Below are 23355 nucleotides of genomic sequence, written 5' to 3'. Positions count from 1 at the left end.
TACAGAACGACTCGGTAACGGTCCGTGATAATCACCTGGCTTGTCCACTGAAGGACAAACTTCAAATATGTTTAAAACTAAAACAAAATGCTGTCATTATTTAGGAACTCACATATTCAGAAACGTGCAGCAAATATACTGTAGTTCTGGTCCAGAAAGACTATCTAAGAGTACTTCTGTGAACATAGTTACTAAAATGGAATCTAAACACAAGACCCTTTCATTGATTTGCCTTATCTTTTTCCTATCATTTTCTGTGTAATCTAATTGTTTTTTAATTGTTCGAGGTAACACTGAGGAAACCATGCCAGCATAGCCTTACCTAGCTGACTTAGAACAGCCACAATTTAAACTATATGCCAACAGATCAGTCTCAGTCACATGCATAACACAAAACCCTAATCAAGTATTATTAGAAACTCAAATTAAAATGAGAAGAAGAAAAAAATACAGGCAGATGGCACACTAACGGTTTATTTATTGTTAAAAACATAAGAAACCACAGTGAGAGTATTTTTTTAATAAAATATAAAAAAAAAAATGCTACTGACACCTAAATGCTTAATGGTTACAAAAAGCTTTAAAGATTGTTCGTGTGTGTTAGGAGGGAACCCAGATGTTGCCGTGTGTGTCAGGGGCTTGGCTGTACGGTATGTTCCAGATCCAAGGCTGATCTGAAAACAAAACATAAAACAAAAGGACAGAGAATTTCAAAAATTTGAAGAACATCAGTTAACCCTCAATGAAAACTTTACTGAACTGCAAAAAAAAAGACTGACCTCAGAAACATAGCACATGATAGAAATCACAAAAATGATCATATTATCAGGTCTGAATATTGGAAATATATATATATATATATTTTTTTTTTTTAAAGACATCTTACACATTAAAACGAGTGAAATGTGGAGTAAAAGATCATCAGCGATATATCAAGGCTTTAATGCACAGACCTTTAGGAGAATAAGCTGTTGGAGGAAGATCAAAGGGCACTGGGAACCCAGAGAATGATGAAGAGGAGACCAGGAATGGACTTTTGTTTACAGGAAAGGTCTTCATCTTCTAAATGGATATAAAACATACATATTACACATTTATTTGTGTCTTTAATGGTGGAAACATTTAGAGAGGCGTATTGAATGCATCGTGTTGAAGCCACTGAAATGATTCAAATCACAGTGAAGAACTGATGTTTTCATTTGTGTTGTTCTTACAAAGGCAGACGGAACGAACAGGACTCCCAGCTCATACGAGCGAATCATCATCTGAGTGTTGTTTTTCTCCAGCGCACCCCATGCAGCTTTGGACAGGTTTGCACTGGAGTGCATACAAACACACACAGAAACATATGGAAACTTAGTGTTACAATATTCACTAAGGTGAGATGTTAAATGTACTCTCACACATCTACCTTGTCATAAAGAACCAGGCCAGCTCGGTGAAATTTGGCGACACCCTCATGTAAGTCTTGATGTGCGGCATGGCGTGACTTCTTCCTGTTGAATCTGCCTTCCACCGACTAAACACACACATAAGTAGGTCCACCACATTTAAAATGCGAAGAATGTTTCAGCTGGAGAGCCTTTCAAGTGTGAATAGAATCATTGTGGAAAGAGAGATCTTATGAGCTCACCAGCACTACAGCGATGATACGCTGCAGACAAACCAAGATAAGAAGAGTGAACTGGTGAACTTACTGGAAGAAAGAATGGAGCCATAGTTGTTTCTGAGCTGTCTGGATGCTGTAGGGAAGAGAGCCTCCCGCTAAAGGCAAACAAAAATATACTGGTAAACGTGTGTAGTCAAAATTTAACCCCGAGATAAAATAAATGATCAATCACAGATGAATATTTATGGCGGACAATGACGAACCTGGATAACCCTCTAAACTAGTCCTCACATCTTCAACTGATGGATATAACTGCAACAAACCAAACCAAGAGAAAAAAGAGAGACTGAAGGTCATAATGAATGAAAACATGGTCACAGCAAAAAAGCAATAAATCAAAAATATACAGCACGATTTTCTACTTTGGAAGCCTGAACTTCAATAAAGTCTCCTAATGTTCACCAATATACTCTTTGAAAAAATAAAGGCAGAAGCAGAGGAGGAAAAACTCATCTGTACTTCTTTGTATTATTGTTCTTCAATGATGTATCACCCAGGACCTGTACGAACATACCAACTGCATTGGGGGGTCTGAACGAACAGTGGATTTTCCCATGGTGGTCATGGTGCGCTGAAATTCCCCTGCCAACCACTTGGTTTTATCCAAACCCATGGAGCCAATGCTGGAGAACTGGCCAATCACAGGCCACCTTTCCTCACCAGGAAAAGCCTCCGTGTGTTCTGACAAAAGCTGTCAAATTACGAAGAAAACACATTAAATTCAATTACCGGTACTTAGGTGTCTTTTTCTCATTTGACTGAATTTAGTTGTTGTATTTACCTTCCTGAGCCTCAGGTGGCCCCAGCGCTCCATGTCTGAACCCACATACCTCCCTGGGGTTGAGCCCACCAAATAAACACTGGAAGAGATTACAGTCCTTAAATAAAAATCAGCTACACAAAATTAAATTTTTGAAGCATTTGCAACAAATCCATCACTCATCTGTGGCTGTGCAGTGTGACAAAATACCTAACAGGCTGTTGTTAAAAGCACATCTTTACCTGGTCTCTGACAGGTCGTGCTCTTTGATTCGCTGGATCCACTCCTCAAGCTCTGGCGCACGGTACGAGGCCAGATACTCCAGAAGGTCCCTCTTAAAGTAGGTTGGAGACTCACCTGAACTTGCACTGCTGCCTTCTGGTAAACGTGGAAACAAAGGACTCATCCACATCCTTGTTTAGGAGGAGCAAATTTAGAGACAGTTCCATAACAACAGCGTTGATCTTCAGAAGGTGTGAGAGTCAGAATCACCCTTGTGTCTTCTGGTACCAGTCAGCTCTGATGAGGTTGGAGGTCAGGACAATGACTCTGAAGCCCTCCTCATACCACAACAGCATCATCTTCCTGTACACACAAATATAAAAGTGATTGGATTCAAATGATGGTTGGAGATAATAAATGATGATAACTGATGAAGACCACAAAAAGGAAATAAACACTTACGTGTGATGTGTTCCAAAAGCAATATCCAGCTTAGCCTGTCAGGAAAGGTCACACACATTAGACAAACATTAGAAAAACACCACTCTCATTAACAAACATTATCTGGTACAACACCACATATATCTGATTGTATGTAAAATTGTGAATGATTCTGAATAAAAAATACAGTTTAACAGTAGTAAAGAGCTGTTACCTGGCAGAACTGAATATGTGGAAATCCCTGAGCCTGCTGCACCAGTCGGGCCTTCGCCTCCCTCTTATCCCCATGGACAATCAGGACCGGTCGATCTCTACACAATAATGTACTCCTTATATGGACTGAATTATTAATAACATTAACATTTCCTTCCTCCTGTGTGCTTCTATTTACCATTTTGTAGGTATATCATTTAAACAATGTAGCAAAAAATACATTTAACCCACCAAAATTAAAAATCTCAAAGTAAAATCAGAATCAAAACAAGGTTGCAAAACCATATCACCTACCTGAACTCTTCTGGATACTGCTTAACCATCCAGGCAATATCGAAGCAGTAGTTAAACTAGAGGAGAAAAACAATCTTTGATTCTTCCAGATCCAGCAGAAAGTTGTAAAGTGTCTACAGCCATATTAGCAATAGCTTGTGTGATCCTAGGAAGACTGTGCTGAGTAGTAATGTTTTATTTGAGACTTGTGATGACACGCTACCAGTATTTAACTTTAAGTGATTGATTCATCATGGTAAAAAAGAATTTTGCAGTTTTTATATCTACTCACCTGGACAGATGCTTTTAGAGTTCCAAATAATGGAGAGAGAATGTCTAGATGAATAAAAATGAACATGAATTAATAGATGGAAAAACCTGTAAATTAAGAAGCATCCTGAAGAGCTGAGAGTTTTTTGGATTAGACCTAAAATGCTCACCTCTGATGTGCAAAGCTCCAGTGTTGTACTTCCTGTCCAGACCTGTGACTTTGTTGAGGTAAAACCTGTACATGTCATTCAAACATGGAACACTGGATTCAAAGAAGTCCTCTGGCTCATCGATATAGTACACCCGGCCATGTGGACTCGGGGGACGTTCGCTCTCCACTTTAATTTTCTTTGCTTTCGAGCTTGGTGGTTCCTTCTTTGGAACGTTGCTGAGCCTTTTCTGCTTCTCAGCTACGTTGTCCTCGTCATCACTATCTGAGAGGGCCCAGCCGGAGCCATCACCTGCCTCCTTTTTCCTTTTTCCAGATAAGGGGGAATTATTTTCATATTTCCCAGGATTAGACTGGTTCAGTGTTGCTGTCTGTCTGGCCTCTGATCCAACAGCATAGGGGTTAGCTGGCTCTGCTTTCACTTCTAGTTTGGGGCTGGAGGAAGGCTGCGGGGAGCTGTTTGCAGATGTGGCAAGCTGGTGATGTTTCAACGTTGTAGTCCCAGATAGAGGAAGACGTTCATTATCATCGTCATCATCACTGCTGGAGATGGTCCACTTGCCATGATGACTGTCCTTAGTCATGGTTGATCCAAGGGAGGGTTGCACTGGCCTGATGCAAATATGACCCTTTATGCTGGGAATTTGAATAAATAAACATCAAACAATGGACGTTAACCTGATTTTAACTACCATAAGTTATACAAATCTGGGAAAATATTTGTTTTGAAAGAAAAAAATGTTACAATTACTGATCTGTGACTGAGACTGTAATTATGTTTACGTTTCTAAGCGTTGTATATACGTACATATTGACATAGCTTGCAAAATTAGTTGTCGTCGAGCACGCATCAAATCTTAAATGTGAAATATCTTACACATCAAATAGCAGACCATGCAACTTCTGCAATAAATAAAAAGCTATATAATATTGTTAGCTGTACCAGGTCTTGATCATACACGGTGCTGAGATCACGACAGATTTATGACAGCATACACTTTTAACACCAAGTTATTACCGTTTCTAAACAGAAATGGACCATAAAACGACCCGCTGCAGAAGTGGTGCCCGTGAAATATCATTCCGAGTGGAAACCTGTGGCTGTGTTTCAGTTCTGAGGCAACCTCATTTTTTTTTTATCTGTGCTAGTAGCGACCTCTAGCGGAAAGTATTTTCATTATATGAGACGCGTCACTTTCACATGGCACATTGTCAGAGTCAGGCAAGCAGATATTCTTTCAGAGTGAGAAAAACGTCCCCGAGGGAACATTAAGAATGTTAGAGACATTTGTAAAGGTATTTGTATGGGTATTATAAAAACGACACCAAGCAGAAGGCATATGCATATTCTTTCTTGTCAATCAAACTGCTATGTTCAATGTTATAGTATGTGTATATTTATTAAAGGTTATGGTTATTACCTCCTCCAAATTACCCTGATCATCTGTTGGATTGTTAGCAAAATAACTTAAAAGGTTATGTACTGATTGTAATTAAATGTTTAAAAAAGTTGCCCATGGGCCAAGAAACAGATGCTTAAATTATGGATGCGATGTTCCGGGTTCTGACATTTGTTTAGTATAAAGCAACCAACTATGTTATGTAACCTTGCACTACGACTGCCCATATGTAGCTGGGCTGAGCTCCAGCTCCCTCTCCGTGACCTTCAAAGGGTTGAATCGGTCAAGAAAAAGAAAGAACAAACATGTCAGATATTAATATGTCGCTATATGTCGGCTGCACATTCGTCCTCCACACAGACGGGGGCAGTATTGTGCCATCACAAGTTGTATTTGCCTGGTAATTAAACGAAGTAGTCGTGGAGTCGGTCTTTTCGCCGTGCGGCTGCTCCGGTTTCGCGGTGGTGCACTGTTTGGACAGAAGTCTTGGCTGTCTGAAACGGGATTTTCTTGAAAATTGAGCAGTTTTGCCACCTTTTACAGTAAGGATTTCACAGTATGGCGTTAAACCTCACGATCAACACTACGAATCCACCTCTAGGTGAGTTGCAGTTTGCAATCGTTGCATACATGATTATAAGGTTTGTGTGTCCACTCTTTGTGACAGCTACATAAAGCCAGTACAAAGTTTTCCTTTATTAATTTATATAAATGAATCGTAACCAATATATGGCAATGTCACAGCATTTTAAAACACCTGGCTCCTTTTTTCTTATGTTTCATTCTTTCGCTTTCATCCCCTATTGGCCACGGTAGTATTTAATGTGTCAAAATTGCGCACAATTCAATAAAAAGTGGAAGCAATGCTTGCAATTAATGCAAATGTTTTAACCCCGTATTTACAGGCTCCGTTCAACGTGGTAGTTTGACCCACATTTTAAATTTTATGTTCATCACGTGTTTATTTGCAGTTTGTCGCTGTGAGTGCGGAAGCTAAAGTTAGCTTACATGTCGTCGTGGCACTCCGAACAACAGCATACGGACAGTTCGTGCTGGTTTCCCCGTAATGACACACGCTTTCTTTAATGTCCATATTTATTTTTTTCAGGCTTTAATGAATTTACATATAATTTAGTATAGGCTTGATAATGAAGGTGAGACTGACACATTAATCCATACAGAACGCTTGAGCAGAACACTTCGTCTATTCCCCTTTAGAGCAGCAAAAGGGTTTAGCGTCACTACATGTTGCGAAATAGCAAAAATCACATGCTTTTATATTAAATGTAATAATCAATTGTTTGTTGTAACAGCATGGGCAATGTTTGACATTTTGTTGCATTTTACAAAGGCAACATAATACATTTATTAACGTTGACAGCAGCTCAACAGCGCTACCCCGCGGTTGCACTGAAAACAGCAGGCTGATGCAAGCAAGTTGTAACGTGGAGTCAATTGGGTCCAGTGCACTGGGGTGTGTCTATTTTTCTCTCCAATAGCTCTGCTTCACTGCTCGTTAACACCCCACCTTTTCTAGAGATGTCCCTTAAAGTGCCTAACTTTTACTGGAGAATGGTACGACGTGTTAAATATCTTTCACATAAAAGCAGCCGTAACAACAATCTTATGGTGGTGTCATACCAAAGATTGTACATCCTGGTTTTGTATTACTACTAGGGATTCATGCTAATCAGGAACTTACGTTGCCATGAGAATGAATAATATTCAAGGTACAGATGTCTTTAAAGTAGCCTTTTAAAGAATGTAATGGGTTAATGTGTAATATGCACAGTTTTAAGACTGCATTGCTGAAATGGTAAAATGCTGTAGGCCCCATTTGACTAGTTCTTCTCATTACATTTTTGTGGTCATACACTAATTTTTGTCATAAACCAGTAAGAAGGTTGTTAGAATTTATCCTTTCAGGCGCTAGGAGTTTATACCAGCATTGGTTTAAGTAGTTCATCCATCTTTTCCTGGACATGTACTGATTTGCAAAGCCTAAATTTTCTGTGGCTTGCAGGAGCCCTTCTGGCAGCAGAGCATGTAAAAGACAGCGTGAAGGTATCAGTGGAGGAAGGAAAAGACACGCGGCTTCATGTCTCAGAGTAGGCCACATTTCCCTTTCATCCCTTTCTCCATGTTGTCATAATACTGTATTCTTGCCATTGTGTTGCTTTTTTTCAATGGTCTCTCTCCATCGTTCAGTGTCATTCAGTTCAGCGATTGCAACTCCATCAGTCGATACTTGGCTCGAGTTGCTCCAGCTCTCGGCCTCTATGGATCCAACACGATGGAGCAGACTGAGGTAGGTGTGATATAAATAATTGTGTCATCCTTTATGTTTCCTTATTTTAATGGTGTGGACTCTGCAGGTGGACCACTGGTTGGAGTTTAGTGCCCAGCGTTTGTGTGGTAACTCTGGTTTAGCTGTGGCACTGGCTGAACTGGACAAGGCTCTCTCTCTGCGGACCTTCCTGGTCGGACATTCCCTGACACTGGCTGATATTTCTGTCTGGGCTTCCCTCAAAGGTGCTTTTTGTAACCTTTTTGGTAGCTTTACACAAGTATTCCACCAGAGTTACATTTTTTGTTCTTGTTCTGCTCTAGGTCATGTGGAATGGCAAAGCCAAGGCAAATCCTTCTCCCATGTCAGTCGCTGGTTCTTCTTCCTGAACTCACAGGTTCCTTTCTCCGCTGTGGGCAATAAGTATACCAAAAAGCATGTCCCCCTGACTAAATCCAATGTAAGTGTAGTTTCAGATATTTATGTTGCATACATTTTAGAAGCTAGGCAAGACCCCTGTGTTTGACTGCTGAGCTTCATTAAATATACTTGAAATGGAATCTTGACATATTCCCGTTTCTTTTCAACAGTCCGATGAGAAAAAGCAAGATGTTGGCAAGTTTGTCGATTTGCCAGGTGCTGAAATTGGCAAGGTGGTGGTTAGATTTCCCCCTGAAGCCAGTGGGTAAGGTTTGGGGAAAGCCCTCTACTTCCTTGTTTATGTGAAACTATTGTAATCAATGGAATAAAAAAAAAATAGAAAAGTGTTCTTGTGAGAAACTGAAGGGATGAATGTACCAATAATACAGTTACACTCCTTATTGGAACGTTTTTCATTATGTTTCCATTCCAAGTATTCACCGGGGGGCTTTAATGACTGTCTGTCTGAACTGGAATAAATTGTTACTTTGCTGTGGTCAGTTACCTGCACATCGGCCATGCCAAGGCTGCTCTGCTCAACCAGCACTACCAGCTCACCTTTAAAGGTCAACTCATTATGCGCTTTGATGACACCAACCCTGAGAAAGAAAAGGAGGACTTTGAGAAGGTAAAAACAAGCATGCTGGAATGAAAGATTTTAATTGTGCAATGTTAAAAACATTACCACTCATGACTTCCTTCTTCCTCAGGTGATTCTGGAAGATGTTGCCATGCTTCAGATTCGTCCAGACCAGTTCACCTACACCAGCGACCATTTCCCCATCATCCTGAAATTTGGCGAGCAGCTACTCACGGAGGGAAAGGCCTACATCGACAACACTCCTCCTGAGCAGATGAAACAGGAGAGGGAGCAGCGCGTCGAGTCTAAATGCAGAAGCAACAGTAGGTCCCGGACATGTGGCCCATTGCTTGATACAGTCATCTGAAGCCTCACTGAGGAACATCTCTGTGCCTCGTAGCCGTGGAGCAGAACATGAAGATGTGGACAGAAATGAAAGCTGGCACCGAGCAGGGTCAGACCTGCTGCATGAGAGCCAAGATAGACATGAAGTCCAACAATGGCTGCATGAGGGACCCCACCCTGTTTCGCTGCAAGAACACCCCCCACCCCCGCACTGGAAACACATATAAGTAATTGAGTTCAAGATTTATTTGGATCAAAACAAAGTGAGTAGATTTGTAGATTTCTAATGAGTTTTCTTTTCTTCTTTTTCCAGAGTCTACCCAACTTATGACTTTGCCTGTCCCATAGTAGACAGCTTGGAGGGTGTGACCCACGCTCTCAGAACCACCGAGTACCATGATCGCGATGAGCAGTTCTATTGGATAATTGATGCCTTGCGCCTCAGGAAGCCTTACATCTGGGAATACGCGAGACTCAACCTTAACAACACCGTGCTGTCCAAGAGGAAACTCACCTGGTTTGTCGACCAGGGATACGTTGACGGATGGTGTGTTTTCTTCAGTTTATCTGGTGGTTGAAATTAATTGTCAGCAGTTCTGAAACAATTGCTCCCTCAAAACCATTTGCCCATGGATTCTCCCCTTTTGTACTGCCACGTCCACTTCTAAATTGTCCCTTGTCCTGCAGGGACGACCCTCGTTTCCCCACTGTCAGAGGAGTGCTAAGAAGAGGGATGACTGTAGAAGGGCTGAAACAGTTCATTGCAGCTCAGGTACAAGTCTCATTTTTGCAGAGGGACCCAGATTTTATTTTATTTTTTTGCCCAACATGTCGAGAGCTGAGAGCAACTGATGTGACAGATGATTAAACATCTGCCCAGTCTGTCTAGATTTCGCTCCACGGTCCCGACAGTTGCAGTTGGATTCTGAGAATTCACAGAATTATATCTTCCTTTACTGCTACAGAGTAAAAGAAATGAATATTAAAACTTCTTTGTTTCCAGGGTGGATCCAGGTCAGTGGTGAACATGGAATGGGACAAGATTTGGGCTTTCAATAAAAAGGTAAAAATCTTCCTCTCTGTCAATAAGGATTTTTGTTCTTGACATGAGAATTAATAATGTTCATTGTACAGAGATATTGAAAGTAGCCTTTTAAAGAATGGAATGGTTTCATATATAATATGCACAGTTTAAAGACGATACATAGCTGAAGCTGGGCTGAGATGGTAAAATGCTGTAGGGCTCGTTTGACTAGTTCTCGCTAAATATTTGTGGACCCAACAAGTGCAGTAGTTTATTTCATGTGTTTTACAAACCAGTGAGAAGGTTGTTAGCCTTTATTCTATTGGGAGCTTGGAAGGTTTAACAAAATTGGTTTAGGTGGTTCTGCCTCATCTCATGTTAATTTGGGTAAATTCTGCTTCAATTTACAAAGCGATTCAAACATTTTAAGCTGGCCTTTTACTGTGACATTTACCATTATTGTAAACTAAAAGTGATCATTCAGGTTAAGCTCATTTATCTATATTTATATCAGCCATTTATAGTGTGTGTGGTTTATGACTGACTTTGTGTCAGACATAAAAATATTGATATTTCAAGGGCAGATTTAGAATTGCTCCTCTTGTGGCATCATGCTGCTTTGTTGTTCTCATTCTATTCATAGCTTTATTTTGCTTTATGTGGTTCATCTCAATATCACCCCATTACCATTCAGACACAAACCAGCCACTTCGCTTCACATTCTGCTTTTGATTTTGGCCGCTTCCTTTGTGTGTTACTTGCTTTTTTGCTCCCTCATCCCTTTAATAAATATATAGTAATATGTGGAGTGTGACGAGGACGCATGCATGCAGCATGTCCTGCTCAGTGGATCCGTATCTTTAGGTTAAGTTAAAAATACTATTAGTACTGCTGAAAGGTTTTTATAACTTCTTAGGTTAGATAAAAAAACAAAGTATTATTAACGCCGTGTTTAGGTTTTTGTATGTGTTATGTATGTGTTGTGGAAGAGAGTGTCAGAGTTATATGGAGCATGCTTTTGCATAATTTTGTCACTTTTATGTGCAATTATGATCTTGGGCCCCAGGCAGATTGTGAACTGAACATCTTCAGTCATCCAGTAAGTGAAAACAGAGGGCCAGTTTAGCTGTGGGGCTCCCCAATAGAACATAGTCCAGAGTTTTGCAGGGTTTTTTCTTTTGCTATATTTGATAATATTTCATAGTAAATTTGGGGAAATTGGGCTACTAATATCCATTACCCTGACAGTTATTTCCCCAAATTCCACACTGAATAAATGGCCATTTTTCTGTTATCCAGCTTTCAGCAAGTCGAGCACCTCTGTGGTAACACAGTTGATAATTATGCTGATTTCATCAACATTTCAATTAATTAAATAATTGAAGAGACTTTGATTTGATTTGAGCTCATATGCAGAATAATCCTCCTCAACCTAAAGTCTCAACAGAAATACAAATGCCAGGGAGCTTTTTTAGCCTATACCAGGCAGTTGGTGCGGCTGCTTTCACACAGGACAGCGACCGTAGTTTGACTGAAGCCGCCCTCCAGGCCTCTCGGTGCGGCTGTTTTGGTGCTCACACTGACCCACAGCACACCAGGACCAAATTTTAACTGGGTCAACCTAAATCTTGCCTGTGTGAAAATTCAGTTCAACTTAAATCAAACTGTTCCTACTGAAGCTGGTGAATATAGTGTCACTGCAACAGATTTTAAGTTTAAACTATTGTTTTAAGAAGCATGTTTAAATATATTTTAAAAAGAGGCTACAACCTATTTTACATTGTGTTTGTCATTTCTGTGTTTGCTTGCAATTCTTTGTCTCTGTTGTTGCTGTTGGACGATCATAAATGTTTCAGTTTAGCACGACTTTAGCATGCTTTCCGATCACGAGTCAAAGATGTGTGTTGAAGCTTGGCTGGAGGGGAAAACCTAAAAGCCAAGCACAGACATGAATTCACCACAGCTATAAGAATGTGACAGAGCAACAAGGGTAGATTATGTAAAGGGTTCATTCTGTCTTAATATGTCTACCTTTTTCCTCTCTATCCTTCCCACTCCTTATATCAAACATTAAACAGCATCTCACTCTTCTGTTTCCAAGCGGCCAATTAGCTGTGTAAAGGTACTTTTTTGCGCCCCTCAATTTTCACCTCCTCTTCCTGCTTTCATCATCGGGCTGGTTTGTGTTAAAATCCACCAACATCCTCCTCTGTTTTACCAGACAGACTCTAATCCAATCATGTTTGCTGAAGGTACACATGATAAAGCACTGCTCTTTGCATGTAGCTTTAATTGTGCTGCAGAATATTTTACACTGGTCAGGCATAACGTGACAACTGAGGGGTAAACTGAAAAATATTGTCATAAGGTGCGTCACTGCAGGAACTTCTGGGTAGTTTTAGGGGGGCATTAGTGTGTGTCTCTACTGCAGGAACCTCCATCAAATGGCCGTTTACTGGAACCTTTGCGGAGTCTAACCGAGTCCCAGCTCCAGGGAAGTTTCTTAGATCGACGCCGAAAACTCCAGGCTGTGCCTTGAGGTTTAATCAGCGCAGATTGGGTAAACCTCGTGTAGAATGTGACGCGGAACCCAGCAGAACAGGAGCATTAGCTTAGCAGACAGCACTTGCTCACAGCATTCGTGTAGACAAAAACGCATACCAGAACCGCCGAAACTGTCGAAATAGTTTGCATTTGTTGCAAAATAGTTTGCATTTATTGCATTTAGAATTATCACAACACAACAGATTCTATTTATTTTATATTTATTACCCTCCTGATGTGTATGCAGATGCAGCGATAGATCGGAACTCAATGTCACATGGGCAAAACTCCCTCTTCCGGTATTACCGGTACACCGTTTTGGCTTCTTTCATGTTTACTCCGTTATTACTTTTGCTTTTGGCGACCCCCCAGGTGACATCACAGTCGAAACTGTCACACAACAAATACGTGACATTAGAAAGTCGTGACGTCTCTGAGCCCTACCCCGCAGTGGAGACACGACCATCAAGTGAGACTAATGATTGGGAAGGGAAGGGCTGTTATGGCAGCAATGGTGGGGACCAGCACAGTTATGCCTGATCAGTGTGGTGCATTGTGGTCAGAGGTTACCGCTGTGTTCAGGAAATTTGTGAAAAATCCACCATTAAACCTGGGGACAAGTGACATTTTAACAGTACTGTATATTAATAGTAATGTTTGCCGCATGATGTGTAAAAGCATCCACTGGTGAAACGGTGGAAGTGACTGGTGGTGAAAAAGCAGCTGTTTCCCCTCCTCCCACTGTCACAAACCCTGATCACTTTGTTCTGCCATTAATGATTCCTCAGTTGCTCTCTTCGTTACCTTTTATTACGTCACCTTTTACACTGAGCTGGGATATTCTTTTGTCCAATCACAATTTGATTTGTCATCCAGAAAACTGTTTATGTGTAATCTCACATTATTTTGTTTTGCTTAATCTTTTCACTGTTTGGCATTTTTTTTTTTTATAAGGTATTGGTCTGCTTTATTTGTTTCTCACCAAGCTGTGTTTCCTCCTGTCTCCGTCAGGTTATTGACCCAGTAGCTCCCAGGTACACTGCTCTGTCCAGCTCCTACGCCGTTCCCGTTTCAATTCCAGAAGCTAAAGAGGAGATGAATGAAGTGGCCAAACACCCTAAAGTGAGAGCATGATTTAATTGTTTAAAGTCCCATCATCTTTTTAAAATGTAACTAAATGCGTCAACATCTTCTTTAAGCGTAGACTATAAAGTTTACGGCAGCATGCAGTAATTGATATATTTGTCATTTTGTTTTTTCCATTTTATTTGACTTTAATTTTCTCACTATATCCAAGATATCTGCACATGCATGAATACATGTTTCATTCAGGGATGGTCATAAAGTTAAAAAATAATTTAAATTCTAGCAAATAAAGACAGATGGTTGCGATATGGAACCATGAAGTTGTCTAAGATTGTTTTCATGGTGTGGTTTTATTGGGAGCGTGAATAACGTCGATATGACCAAACTCAACTGAAGTAATGTTTCCAGTGAGGAAGCAGCAATTCTGATAACTGACATGAACAAAGCTGTAGGAAAAGATAACATTTATGGCTGCCAGTATGATGTAAAACACTTTCCTTTTTATGAATTACAGGGCCACCATTAACAAAAAACAAAAACAAGTACTATATTGAACAGTTGGTCATTTATGAACTTGGGACAGATGCACAGGTTATTGAAAGTCCATTCAGACTAATATGCTAAATGAAACTATTAGAACTTTGACATTGTTTTGTCGTACAACATTTCAAGGCACATTTGCCGTTATTGCTGAGTCATAGAATTATCTTAATGAACACCCTTTCTGCCTCAGCCAGAGGCGCCCTGGACTGTTGATCACAGGAGAAGAAACTTTTCTCACATACTCTTCTCCAGTAGATTTGTGGTCTTTATAAACCCTAAAACAAAGCAGGCAATTTATTTCTGCTGTCTCTGTCTAACGCACGTGCAGACATCACTGGCCAATACCGCCCTTTTAACAGTAGAATCACATCACTGCCTTCATCGTTGGCATAACTTACAAACGTCTGCTGTTTGTTGTACATGTGCGTGGAAATTCATGGATAATCAGTTTTTCAGCTCAATTTTGCTCATTCCTGAGAAATAAATGACCGCCGCTGGCTGATTCTCCGGTGACTGCAGATTTATTTTGCATCTTTATTCTGTTTAAATGGTTTTATTATTCCAAACTAGAATATTTTCCTTTTTTTTATCAGTGAGCTACTATTTGGGTAATAGAATGTATTCTGTGTTTGATATAAATGGGAACTGTTAATGTTGAGGTTGATGTGGTTTCTGAGTCATGAGGGAATCTTGATTTTCTCACCAGAATGCAGAAGTGGGCATGAAGGAGGTTTGGTACGGACCCAAAGTTCTCATTGAAGGTGCAGATGCAGAGACATTCTCGGAGGGTGAAATGGTCACCTTCATCAACTGGGGCAATCTCATAATCACCAAGATCAACAAGTGTGTGCTGGTCATTCCTCAGCTCTTTCAAATAAATGTCAAGACATGTTTAGCATCAGGTGAACACTCCTATTCTTTCTTCTTCTATCTCTTCAGAGGCACAGATGGGAAGGTCACATCCATGGAGGCACGCCTGAACCTGGATAACAAGGACTATAAGAAGACCACAAAAATTACCTGGCTGGCTGAGACCAACAGTTCCCCCCTGGTTCCTACCGTCTGTGTCAACTACCAACCACTCATCAGCAAAGCCGTCATCACCAAAGACGACGACTTCAAAGAGTACATCAACCAGAACAGCAAGGTCCTTTCTGCACAGTCGGATGTTTGCTTTGGTTTCTGGAGATTTTGGTCAATTATTGTTTTTTTCTCATGCACTCAGTCGGAGGAGAAGATGCTCGGCGATCCCTGTCTGAAAAACCTGAAGAAAGGTGACATCATCCAGCTGCAGAGGAGGGGCTTCTACATCTGTGACCAACCGTTTGAGCCTATCAGGTGAGAGCAGAACAAGTTAGAGACCACACCTGCCCAGGCCTGCCTAACCAGTTATTCTAAAAGTCCTAACAGCTGTAAGGAGAGTCCCTGCGTCTTGTTCTACATTCCCGATGGACATGTCAAAGACATGCCCACTGCAGGATCCAAGGAAAAGAGCAAGAACCAGGCCTCCAGCAAACCTGTGAGTGCTTTAAAAAGTCGACTGAGGACTTCCTGTTATATGTATGTCCACATATTACAGTAAAAATATACTTTATATCACCATAATGCCCATACTGTACATTATGATAGTGACTGTTGTTAACAGAAACACATATTTAATGGTTAATCATTGCTAATTACAGTAGTTAGAACCCAGTGACCACTATCATCAATTCATAGTGATTCAGGTCTTTTATAAATTGACAGTATATTTACTGTTTTACAATAAACTATAAATATAATTTTGTCTAATCAGCGGGGCAGTAGTCAGCACAGTAGGCCAGAGGAAGAATACAGTAATAAGTGTGTAATACAGCATTACTGAATGCTGCCTGCAATCCAAAGTCTTGTTCTGATTTTTGGTTTTGCGAGTAATCATACGAAGCCGTGTAATTGAATATAAATTTGTTAAGTTGCTGGTTGTCAGTGACCGATCACAAAATGAATCTGTTAATAAGTTGTTGGTTCTTTTGTCAATGATGGGGTTTATTCCCTTTTCTAGCCTGCTGCATCAACCCCAACACCAGCACCGTCCTCTGCACCGACATCCCCCCCGACTTCAGCCAGTGACTTGTTCTCGAGCATTGTAGCACACGGTGAAAGTGTCCGTCAGCTAAAGGCTGCTAAGGCCCCCAAAGAACAGGTGGACAAGGCAGTTCAGGAGCTGCTCTCTCTGAAGGTACATACACCGGAACATTTAGGCGACTAAATAAGGACATGGTTATTTAAATGATGAATCTTTTTCCCTTTTTTCTTTGTGCAGGCACAGTTTAAGAAGGAAACGGGTCTGGACTACAAACCAGGCATGGCTCCTCCCACCTGTGCTCCTGCTCCAGCAGCTCCTCAAGTAGACTCCAGCTCATGTCCATACACTCGTGTTACTCAGCAGGGTGACCTGGTCAGGAAGCTCAAGACAGAGCAGGCACCTAAGGTACATGGTCATTTGTTTGATTTCTGATCACTTGTTTGCTTGCTCACTGTTCACATCCCCATCTGCTGGTTCACCCATAATTCCATTACGGATGGTCCCTGTCATTTTCACGTCTTTGCTCATGACCATTGAGTTCTGTGACAAAACTGTCCATGTATTTGCTCACAGCTCATGTCCTAGTAATTTGTCAGTCATTGTCAGTGCCCCCACCACCATTTTTATGCATGCAGAGTTGTTTTCATGCATGCAAAATAGAATTTATTTTAAACACCCTCAACAATAAGCTGATTTGTTGATGGAACCAGGACCAGATTGATGTAGCTGTGAAGCAGCTCCTCGCTCTCAAAGTGGAGTTTAAAAAACTGACTGGTCGGGATTACAAACCAGGGATGCCCCCCCCCACTTCTGCACCTCCTGCCACTGCTGCTGCGGCCTCCTCTTCTACCCCTTCTGGGCTGTATGAGCGTGTTGCACAACAGGGAGAGAATGTGAGGAAACTGAAGTCTGAGAAAGCCCCCAAGGTATCCTGGCACAGAGAACATTTGACATCGTGATTTCGCTTTATTAATATAGAAAGTAAAGACAGTTGATTGTGCATCACTGTCTGTTGAAGCTGAAGCAAATGTTTGACATTTCTGGATAAACTACTCAAAAAAATTCCCCTGTTGTGAAAATCATGGTTTTGATCTTGTTAATATTTCCAAAAGTTTATTTTATATTATGCTACGTATTATGTTCCAAGTCACTAAACTCGCAGCTAAGGGTTTGTGCATTGCTGCTGTAATCCCCCAAATCTCAAACTGTTTTCAAATGTCACAGGTCTTCCATGTTTGTGCCTTAAGTTAAGGAATATTTTTTATTGCCACATTTGAAGTTTTCTTAGAATTAGATAATATCACAATATAAATTGTTGTACTGTTATGCACAATAATTGCTTTAAATGATTTGAACAGTGGTTGCATTGGAAACGGTGGCTATAAAATTGGTTAATATACTTATATACAGTCAGTTGTATAACACCAGTGTTCGTCTTGTCCATGTTTTGTCATGGTTGTGCAAACAGGACCAGGTTGACGCAGCAGTGAAGCAGCTCCTCGCGCTGAAGGTCGAGTACAAACAGCTCACAGGTCAGGAGTACAAACCTGGAGTTGCCCCAGCTCAGAAAACCACCACCCCTGTTCAGAACAGCCCTGCCCCTGCAGCCACAGATCTCTATGAGAAGGTTGCTGCTCAGGGAGAATTGGTCAGGAAATTAAAAGCTCAAAAGGCTCCTAAAGTAAGTAGACGACAGACAACTTTGACGTGGTTTGCAATAAGTAATTGTTGATCCTTCTCAGGACCAAGTGGACGAAGCAGTCAAGACTTTACTGGATCTGAAGAACAAGTACAAGTCCCTTACTGGGGCGGAGTACAAGCCAGTAGCTGCTGCTGGAGGTGGGGAGCCCAAGAACCACAAGGAAAGAGAAAACAAAGCTGAGAAAAAACAAGGTGGTGGAGGATCAGAGGGAAAGAAGGGAAAAGGAGACAAAGCCCACCAGGCCAAGGAGCCATCGGGAGGAGCAGGTGGAGCAGGAGAGGGTCAAGGACCAAAAAAACAAACACGGTGAGAGAGGAAATCGATGAAAGGAGAAGGGCAAAGTAGACCCACCGTGATGTTTGTAATTGTAACCTTTGCCTTTAACAAGTCTTTTTCCAGTAACCATCAATCTGTTTCATTCAAGAGGCAAAATTTTATTTTACTTTTTGCATCTAAAACCACATTATATTCCTCTTTTTTCCCTCTCAAATCCTCACTATTATTGATTTCAGAATGGCGTCTGTCTAAAAGCAGTTGTCACTGTTCATACTCACTGCTCAGAACATAGAACTGTACTTAAATATTATTCCAGAGCATTTCTATCTAGTCAAATGTCTAAGTTAAATAAAAGCCTCACACTTAATTGCCTCAGAATTCTATTTTCAAGACACTTGGTAGAACTTTTATCTGTGTGCATCATTGTTACCATGAAAACAAAAGTGCCAGTCGTCATTCGTTAGCCTCTAATAAAGACTTCATAGAGACAGACGTTCAAACTGGAGTTGTTTGGACGCTGAAGATGGATCTTCTATTGATGTGACCCTCTGCTGCTGTAGTTTCTCTTCCAAAGACTCTTGGCTTTTTGTAGATGCATATTTGGTGAGTTGTGGTTCTCTTGAGCCATTTGATTAGTGCCTGCAGCCTGCTGAAAGCTTCAGTGGTGCAGTTTGATTGAGCTATCATAATGTTGTGACTAATATGTCAATTGTGCATGTTATCTGTCAGTATATGCAATTTTGGCACATCAACCAAGATTTGTGGTCAGAATTGTCCAATATATGATGCAAAAAGTACAATAAAATAGTCTGTTCCTCACAAAGTAATAATGAATTTATGCTTGTTATGTTTTGCCTTTTGGCATGGCTGGTAATTAGAAAGCTGGTGGTCGGGTTCTTACACAGACATGAGCTTTGGGTCGCTTTTTTGTGTGTTTTTATTATAATTCTGGCAGTATTAACACTTATTAAGCAGTACAGGTGCAAAGCAAACTCCATGTTTGTACCATTGTAACATGTATATGTTGACAGGTTGGGTTTAGAGGCCAAAAAAGAGGAGAACCTGGCAGACTGGTACTCCCAGGTAAGTTCATAAGTGAATTGCTTCTTTACTAATGTTGAACCTTACCCTGGTCTTGCCTGGAACATCTGGAGTAAAACTGGTGTTGTTGTGTGTTGTCCCGCTTTCAGGTCATCACTAAAGCAGAGATGATTGAGTATTATGACGTCAGTGGCTGCTATGTGCTACGGCCCTGGTCTTTCTCCATTTGGGAAGCCATTAAAGACTTCTTTGATGCGGAGATTAAGAAACTAGGAGTGGAGAACTGCTATTTCCCCATGTTCGTCTCTCAAGCTGCCCTAGAGAAGGAAAAGACTCATATTGAAGATTTTGCTCCAGAGGTAGAAAAAGATGATGATGATGCAACAAAATATCACCATTAAGACCGTGACTGATGTGTGAATGTGTGTTTTCTTGGTCAGGTTGCCTGGGTAACCCGGTCAGGAAAGACGGAGTTGGCTGAACCCATTGCTGTCAGACCCACCAGTGAGACAGGTCTGACCAACAGCTCTTTATCTTAATACCTTTGGAAATCTTTGTGGTGTGTCTCAGGTTTTGTTCCTTTATATGAAAGATGTTTTTGTTTTGTTTCAGTGATGTATCCAGCTTATGCGAAATGGGTCCAATCACACAGAGACTTGCCAATCAAACTCAACCAGTGGTGTAATGTTGTGGTTGGTATCCTCTTTTCCTTCATAAATCCTGTTTTCCACATCTTACCTGGCACTAAACATCTTATACAATACAATCTAAACATGTGGATCTTTTATTTATGGTCTGTTATTCTTTTCCACCTACCAGAGATGGGAGTTCAAGCATCCTCAGCCCTTCCTAAGGACCAGAGAGTTCCTGTGGCAGGAGGGACATACGGCTTTTGCCACCAAAGAGGAAGCTGCTGAAGAGGTAACATATGGAGAGTGCTACACAATAACATGGCACATTTTATGCCCCACATGTTTTTTTTGGGGTTGTTTTTACAGATTATTGCATAAGGACATAACTGTTGGGGTACATTATATATGTGCAGGTGCTGCAGATCCTGGATCTGTATGCCAGAGTGTACGAGGAGCTGATGGCAATCCCAGTGGTGAAGGGGAGGAAGACGGAGAAGGAGAAGTTTGCCGGAGGAGATTACACCACGACTGTGGAGGCTTTCATCTCTGCCAGTGGTCGAGCCATTCAGGTGCGGAGTCGTCCACGCAATGTCGCGCAGTCACACTAACTTTGTTGAGTCTGAAAGCCTAAAAATCCTTAAATTTGGATTTATCATAGTGAGCAGTAGGTGATGAGACATTGACTTTGTGTCCTCAGGGTGCTACATCCCATCATCTTGGTCAGAACTTCTCCAAGATGTTTGAGATCATGTTTGAAGATCCAAAAAAGCCTGGGGAGAAGCAGCTAGCCTTCCAGAATTCCTGGGGTATTACAACCAGGACCATCGGCGTCCTCACTATGGTCCATGGAGATAACAAGGGACTAGTTCTACCGCCCAGGGTGGCCTGTCTGCAGGTAGACATGCACAGGGATACTCTAAACCGCATCACATACAAACTTTTGTGACACCTTCTGACCCAGTTGAGATTCATTGGAATATTTAAAGTGTTTGTTTGTTTTAATAGGTTGTCATCATCCCCTGCGGAATTACAGCTTCCCTGTCAGAGCAGGATAAGGAGGTTCTCTTGACCCAGTGTTCCAAGTACCAGAGTGCCCTGCAGAGAGCCGGCATCAGGGTGAAGAGTGACCTCCGAGACAACTACTCTCCTGGGTGGAAGTTCAACCACTGGGAGCTCAAGGTCAGAAAGGATCAATTTATCCTTGGATAATGACAGACGGATAATAGAGTAAAGCTAAACAAGTAATTGCATCTCATTCAGGGGGTTCCGATTCGTCTCGAAGTGGGTCCCAAAGACCTGGAGCAGCGTCAGTGCGTGGCGGTCAGGCGAGACACGGGTGCAAAGGTGACCGTTCCAGAGGCTGAAGTGGTGAAGCAGCTGCCCGCCATGTTGGAGGACATCCAGTCCTGCTTATTTAAAAAGTAAGAAGCAGCCAGGGCGATCTGCCATCCCTCTTCTGCTGTGGCGTTCAGCTGTGACAGATAAAAATCATTTCCCTGGCAAACAAATCAAGCTTGGAGACCCTGACCTGCCAGAAAATGTTCACTGCGGTGAATTGAAGAAGCTAACTTGTGCTGTCAATTTACAGATACGATTTTTTAAAATCTTGTTTTCTCTGTCCCCAACTGAGCGTAAAATAAAAACACTACCGAAGGAGGTTATAAGATGTTCTTTGTTTGTCAGAGCTTCTGATGATTTGACGTCCAACATGGTGGCTGTCGACACAATGGAAGACTTCCAGACAGAGCTTGACAAGGGCAAGGTGAGAATCGCAACAAAGCTGCAATCACTGCCTGCCCTTTTTGGCTAGAAATTCAATATTTATTTTTTTCCCAATAGATTGTCCAGATCCCATTCTGTGGGAAAATTCCCTGCGAGGATTGGATAAAGAAAATCACTGCCAAGTAAGTCCATCATGGATCTTGTGTTAAAATCGACCGTGTTCAGAAGTGTCATTATGTAACATAAAGGTTTCACTGGGGCTGCAGATTGTCAGGAGGCTTTCAGCTAAATTTGAAGCTCTCGGTCTGAATTTGATGCTGATTTAATTCAGCTTTGGACATTATTCTCAAAATGGATAGTTGTTGAAATTCAAAGATAAACTTTAACAGTACAGTGGGGTTAGTTCAGTCTGTGGGGGACTGGGTTGAGAAGCGAAGGGTTCAAACCCCAGTGTGGACAAAACCTGGAAGATGTGGTAGTAGGGGAAGGTGCCAGAACACCTTCAGAGCTCTGCCGAGGTACCCTTGAGCAAGGTAAAGAACCCACAAATGCTCACATAGGTCCCTGCGATTAACCAACAACTCATCCAGTCATGTACCCTGCCTTTGCCCATATGTGAGCCCCGAAAGGGATAAAGCAGTCAAGACGACAATGACATTAACTAGTTTTTTTAATTTGGTGCACCTCTGTGTATGCTGACACAGGATGCTGAATCTCCATGTTTTTATTAGGTCTGCTACAGGTTGGGTTATTACAATGTAAAACATAATTTTCTTATGATTTGTTTCCTGGCATTACCTCAGTTTTACCTGATACTGTATTTTCTGTTGTCTTTTAGGGACCAGGACCTGGAGCCTGGAGCTCCATCCATGGGCGCCAAAAGCCTGTGTATCCCCTTCTCTCCTCTGAAGGCACTACAGCCAGGTCAAATGTGTGTCTGCGTTAAGGAGCCAGCTCAGTACTACACCATGTTTGGGCGCAGCTATTGAGGAGCAACACCAAGGCAAAAAGGGCTTAATGTCTATTCTTCTTCTCCTCCAATCTCATGTGGCTGTTGCTTTTAAGGTCATGAAGGCGACTGTACTTCAGGCTTGTGAATGGGGAACATTTATTTTTATAATGATAGTGGCTGTCAGCAGACCTTGCTGTTGTGTTATAAATGAAAATGTTGTACCATAGTTTTCTTCTTTATGGCTGCTTCTTTTGTTTCCCTGCCAACCACTTGAAGCCAGTCATGTGTTTAATCTCTCCTACAGCCGACAGGTGAAGAAATACCTTTTGGTAAATCAAAACACAGTTTTCTTGCAGCCAAACTGTCTCAGGAACTCTGCAAGTACTCAGGCCTTATGGTGTTATTGGCCCTCTTCTCTAACTAGTTGCTGTCTGTTGGTTATCATTCACACATTAATAAAAATGTACTCAAAGTATATTGTGGAAAAATGGGTTGGGGTTTTTTCTATATATGACTAATTACCTATTACAACCTCTGTCACACATCTCCCATTATTCTGCAACTTGTCTATAATAAAGTAGTATTCATGTCTGACTTCATTGTATTGTATTGAATCATTGAACATAATTCAAATCGAGCATTAACAGTGGAGAAAATAAATGTTACATTAAAAAAACACAACTTTGCAACCAAAAACCATTACGTTGAAAATGTCCTTT

The 23355-nt window shown here is 41.3% G+C and overlaps 2 protein-coding genes across 6 annotated transcripts; one reads left to right on the top strand and one right to left on the bottom strand.

Annotated features, from left to right (window-relative positions):
* Nucleotides 1-458: 458 nt before the first annotated feature.
* Nucleotides 459-5152, bottom strand: tdp1 (tyrosyl-DNA phosphodiesterase 1). 3 transcript variants are annotated; one of them, XM_057025802.1, is made up of 16 exons: nucleotides 5036-5152; nucleotides 4019-4653; nucleotides 3871-3914; nucleotides 3600-3655; nucleotides 3307-3403; nucleotides 3114-3148; nucleotides 2922-3014; nucleotides 2672-2842; nucleotides 2451-2529; nucleotides 2184-2360; nucleotides 1873-1921; nucleotides 1698-1764; nucleotides 1412-1519; nucleotides 1215-1317; nucleotides 954-1062; nucleotides 459-674 (listed from the first exon to the last, which is right to left on the bottom strand). In XM_057025802.1, exons 2-16 carry the CDS (start codon nucleotides 4599-4601, stop codon nucleotides 601-603), a joined length of 1845 nt encoding a protein of 614 aa, XP_056881782.1. In that variant the 5' UTR covers nucleotides 4602-4653; nucleotides 5036-5152; the 3' UTR covers nucleotides 459-600. The 3 variants fall into 3 exon arrangements, with proteins under 3 accessions (XP_056881782.1, XP_056881781.1, XP_056881783.1); XM_057025801.1 differs by having other exon boundaries at nucleotides 4961-5080; XM_057025803.1 differs by lacking the exon at nucleotides 5036-5152 and adding an exon at nucleotides 4826-4941.
* Nucleotides 5153-5814: 662 nt separating this feature from the next.
* eprs1 (glutamyl-prolyl-tRNA synthetase 1) lies at nucleotides 5815-23230 on the top strand. Of its 3 annotated transcripts, XM_057019836.1 has the most exons (35): nucleotides 5815-6018; nucleotides 7441-7525; nucleotides 7626-7725; nucleotides 7793-7949; nucleotides 8028-8164; nucleotides 8295-8389; nucleotides 8626-8752; nucleotides 8835-9027; nucleotides 9105-9276; nucleotides 9363-9596; nucleotides 9737-9821; nucleotides 10053-10112; nucleotides 12175-12195; nucleotides 13629-13739; nucleotides 14953-15089; nucleotides 15186-15393; nucleotides 15472-15584; nucleotides 15648-15765; nucleotides 16288-16464; nucleotides 16549-16716; nucleotides 17022-17237; nucleotides 17780-17992; nucleotides 18054-18319; nucleotides 19321-19372; nucleotides 19480-19689; nucleotides 19771-19843; nucleotides 19943-20022; nucleotides 20150-20251; nucleotides 20376-20531; nucleotides 20660-20857; nucleotides 20968-21141; nucleotides 21223-21383; nucleotides 21646-21724; nucleotides 21802-21866; nucleotides 22523-23230. In XM_057019836.1, the coding sequence occupies exons 1-35, from the start codon at nucleotides 5976-5978 to the stop codon at nucleotides 22671-22673; spliced, it is 4737 nt and encodes a 1578-aa protein (XP_056875816.1). In that variant the 5' UTR covers nucleotides 5815-5975; the 3' UTR covers nucleotides 22674-23230. The 3 variants fall into 3 exon arrangements, with proteins under 3 accessions (XP_056875816.1, XP_056875821.1, XP_056875829.1); XM_057019841.1 differs by lacking the exon at nucleotides 12175-12195; XM_057019849.1 differs by lacking the exon at nucleotides 17022-17237.
* The last annotated feature ends 125 nt before the right edge of the window (nucleotides 23231-23355 follow it).

The sequence above is a fragment of the Takifugu flavidus genome, chromosome 2 (assembly GCF_003711565.1).
Source record: "Takifugu flavidus isolate HTHZ2018 chromosome 2, ASM371156v2, whole genome shotgun sequence".
Classification (NCBI taxonomy): Eukaryota; Metazoa; Chordata; class Actinopteri; order Tetraodontiformes; family Tetraodontidae; genus Takifugu; species Takifugu flavidus.
Note: the sequence above shows the minus strand (reverse complement) of the source record. Positions and strands in the feature narration are given on the sequence as shown.

Coding starts and splice junctions, on each gene's coding strand:
- tdp1 (XM_057025801.1), bottom strand. Junction 3,404..3,599: donor CAGTATCCAGAAGAGTTCAG/GTAGGTGATATG, acceptor ATTATTGTGTAG/AGATCGACCGGTCCTGATTG. Junction 2,361..2,450: donor GCCACCTGAGGCTCAGGAAG/GTAAATACAACA, acceptor GTAATTTGACAG/CTTTTGTCAGAACACACGGA.
- eprs1 (XM_057019836.1), top strand. CDS start 5,976: ATGGCGTTAAACCTCACGATCAACACTACGAATCCACCTCTAG. Junction 15,394..15,471: donor ACATCAACCAGAACAGCAAG/GTCCTTTCTGCA, acceptor TCATGCACTCAG/TCGGAGGAGAAGATGCTCGG. Junction 21,142..21,222: donor TCAACCACTGGGAGCTCAAG/GTCAGAAAGGAT, acceptor CATCTCATTCAG/GGGGTTCCGATTCGTCTCGA.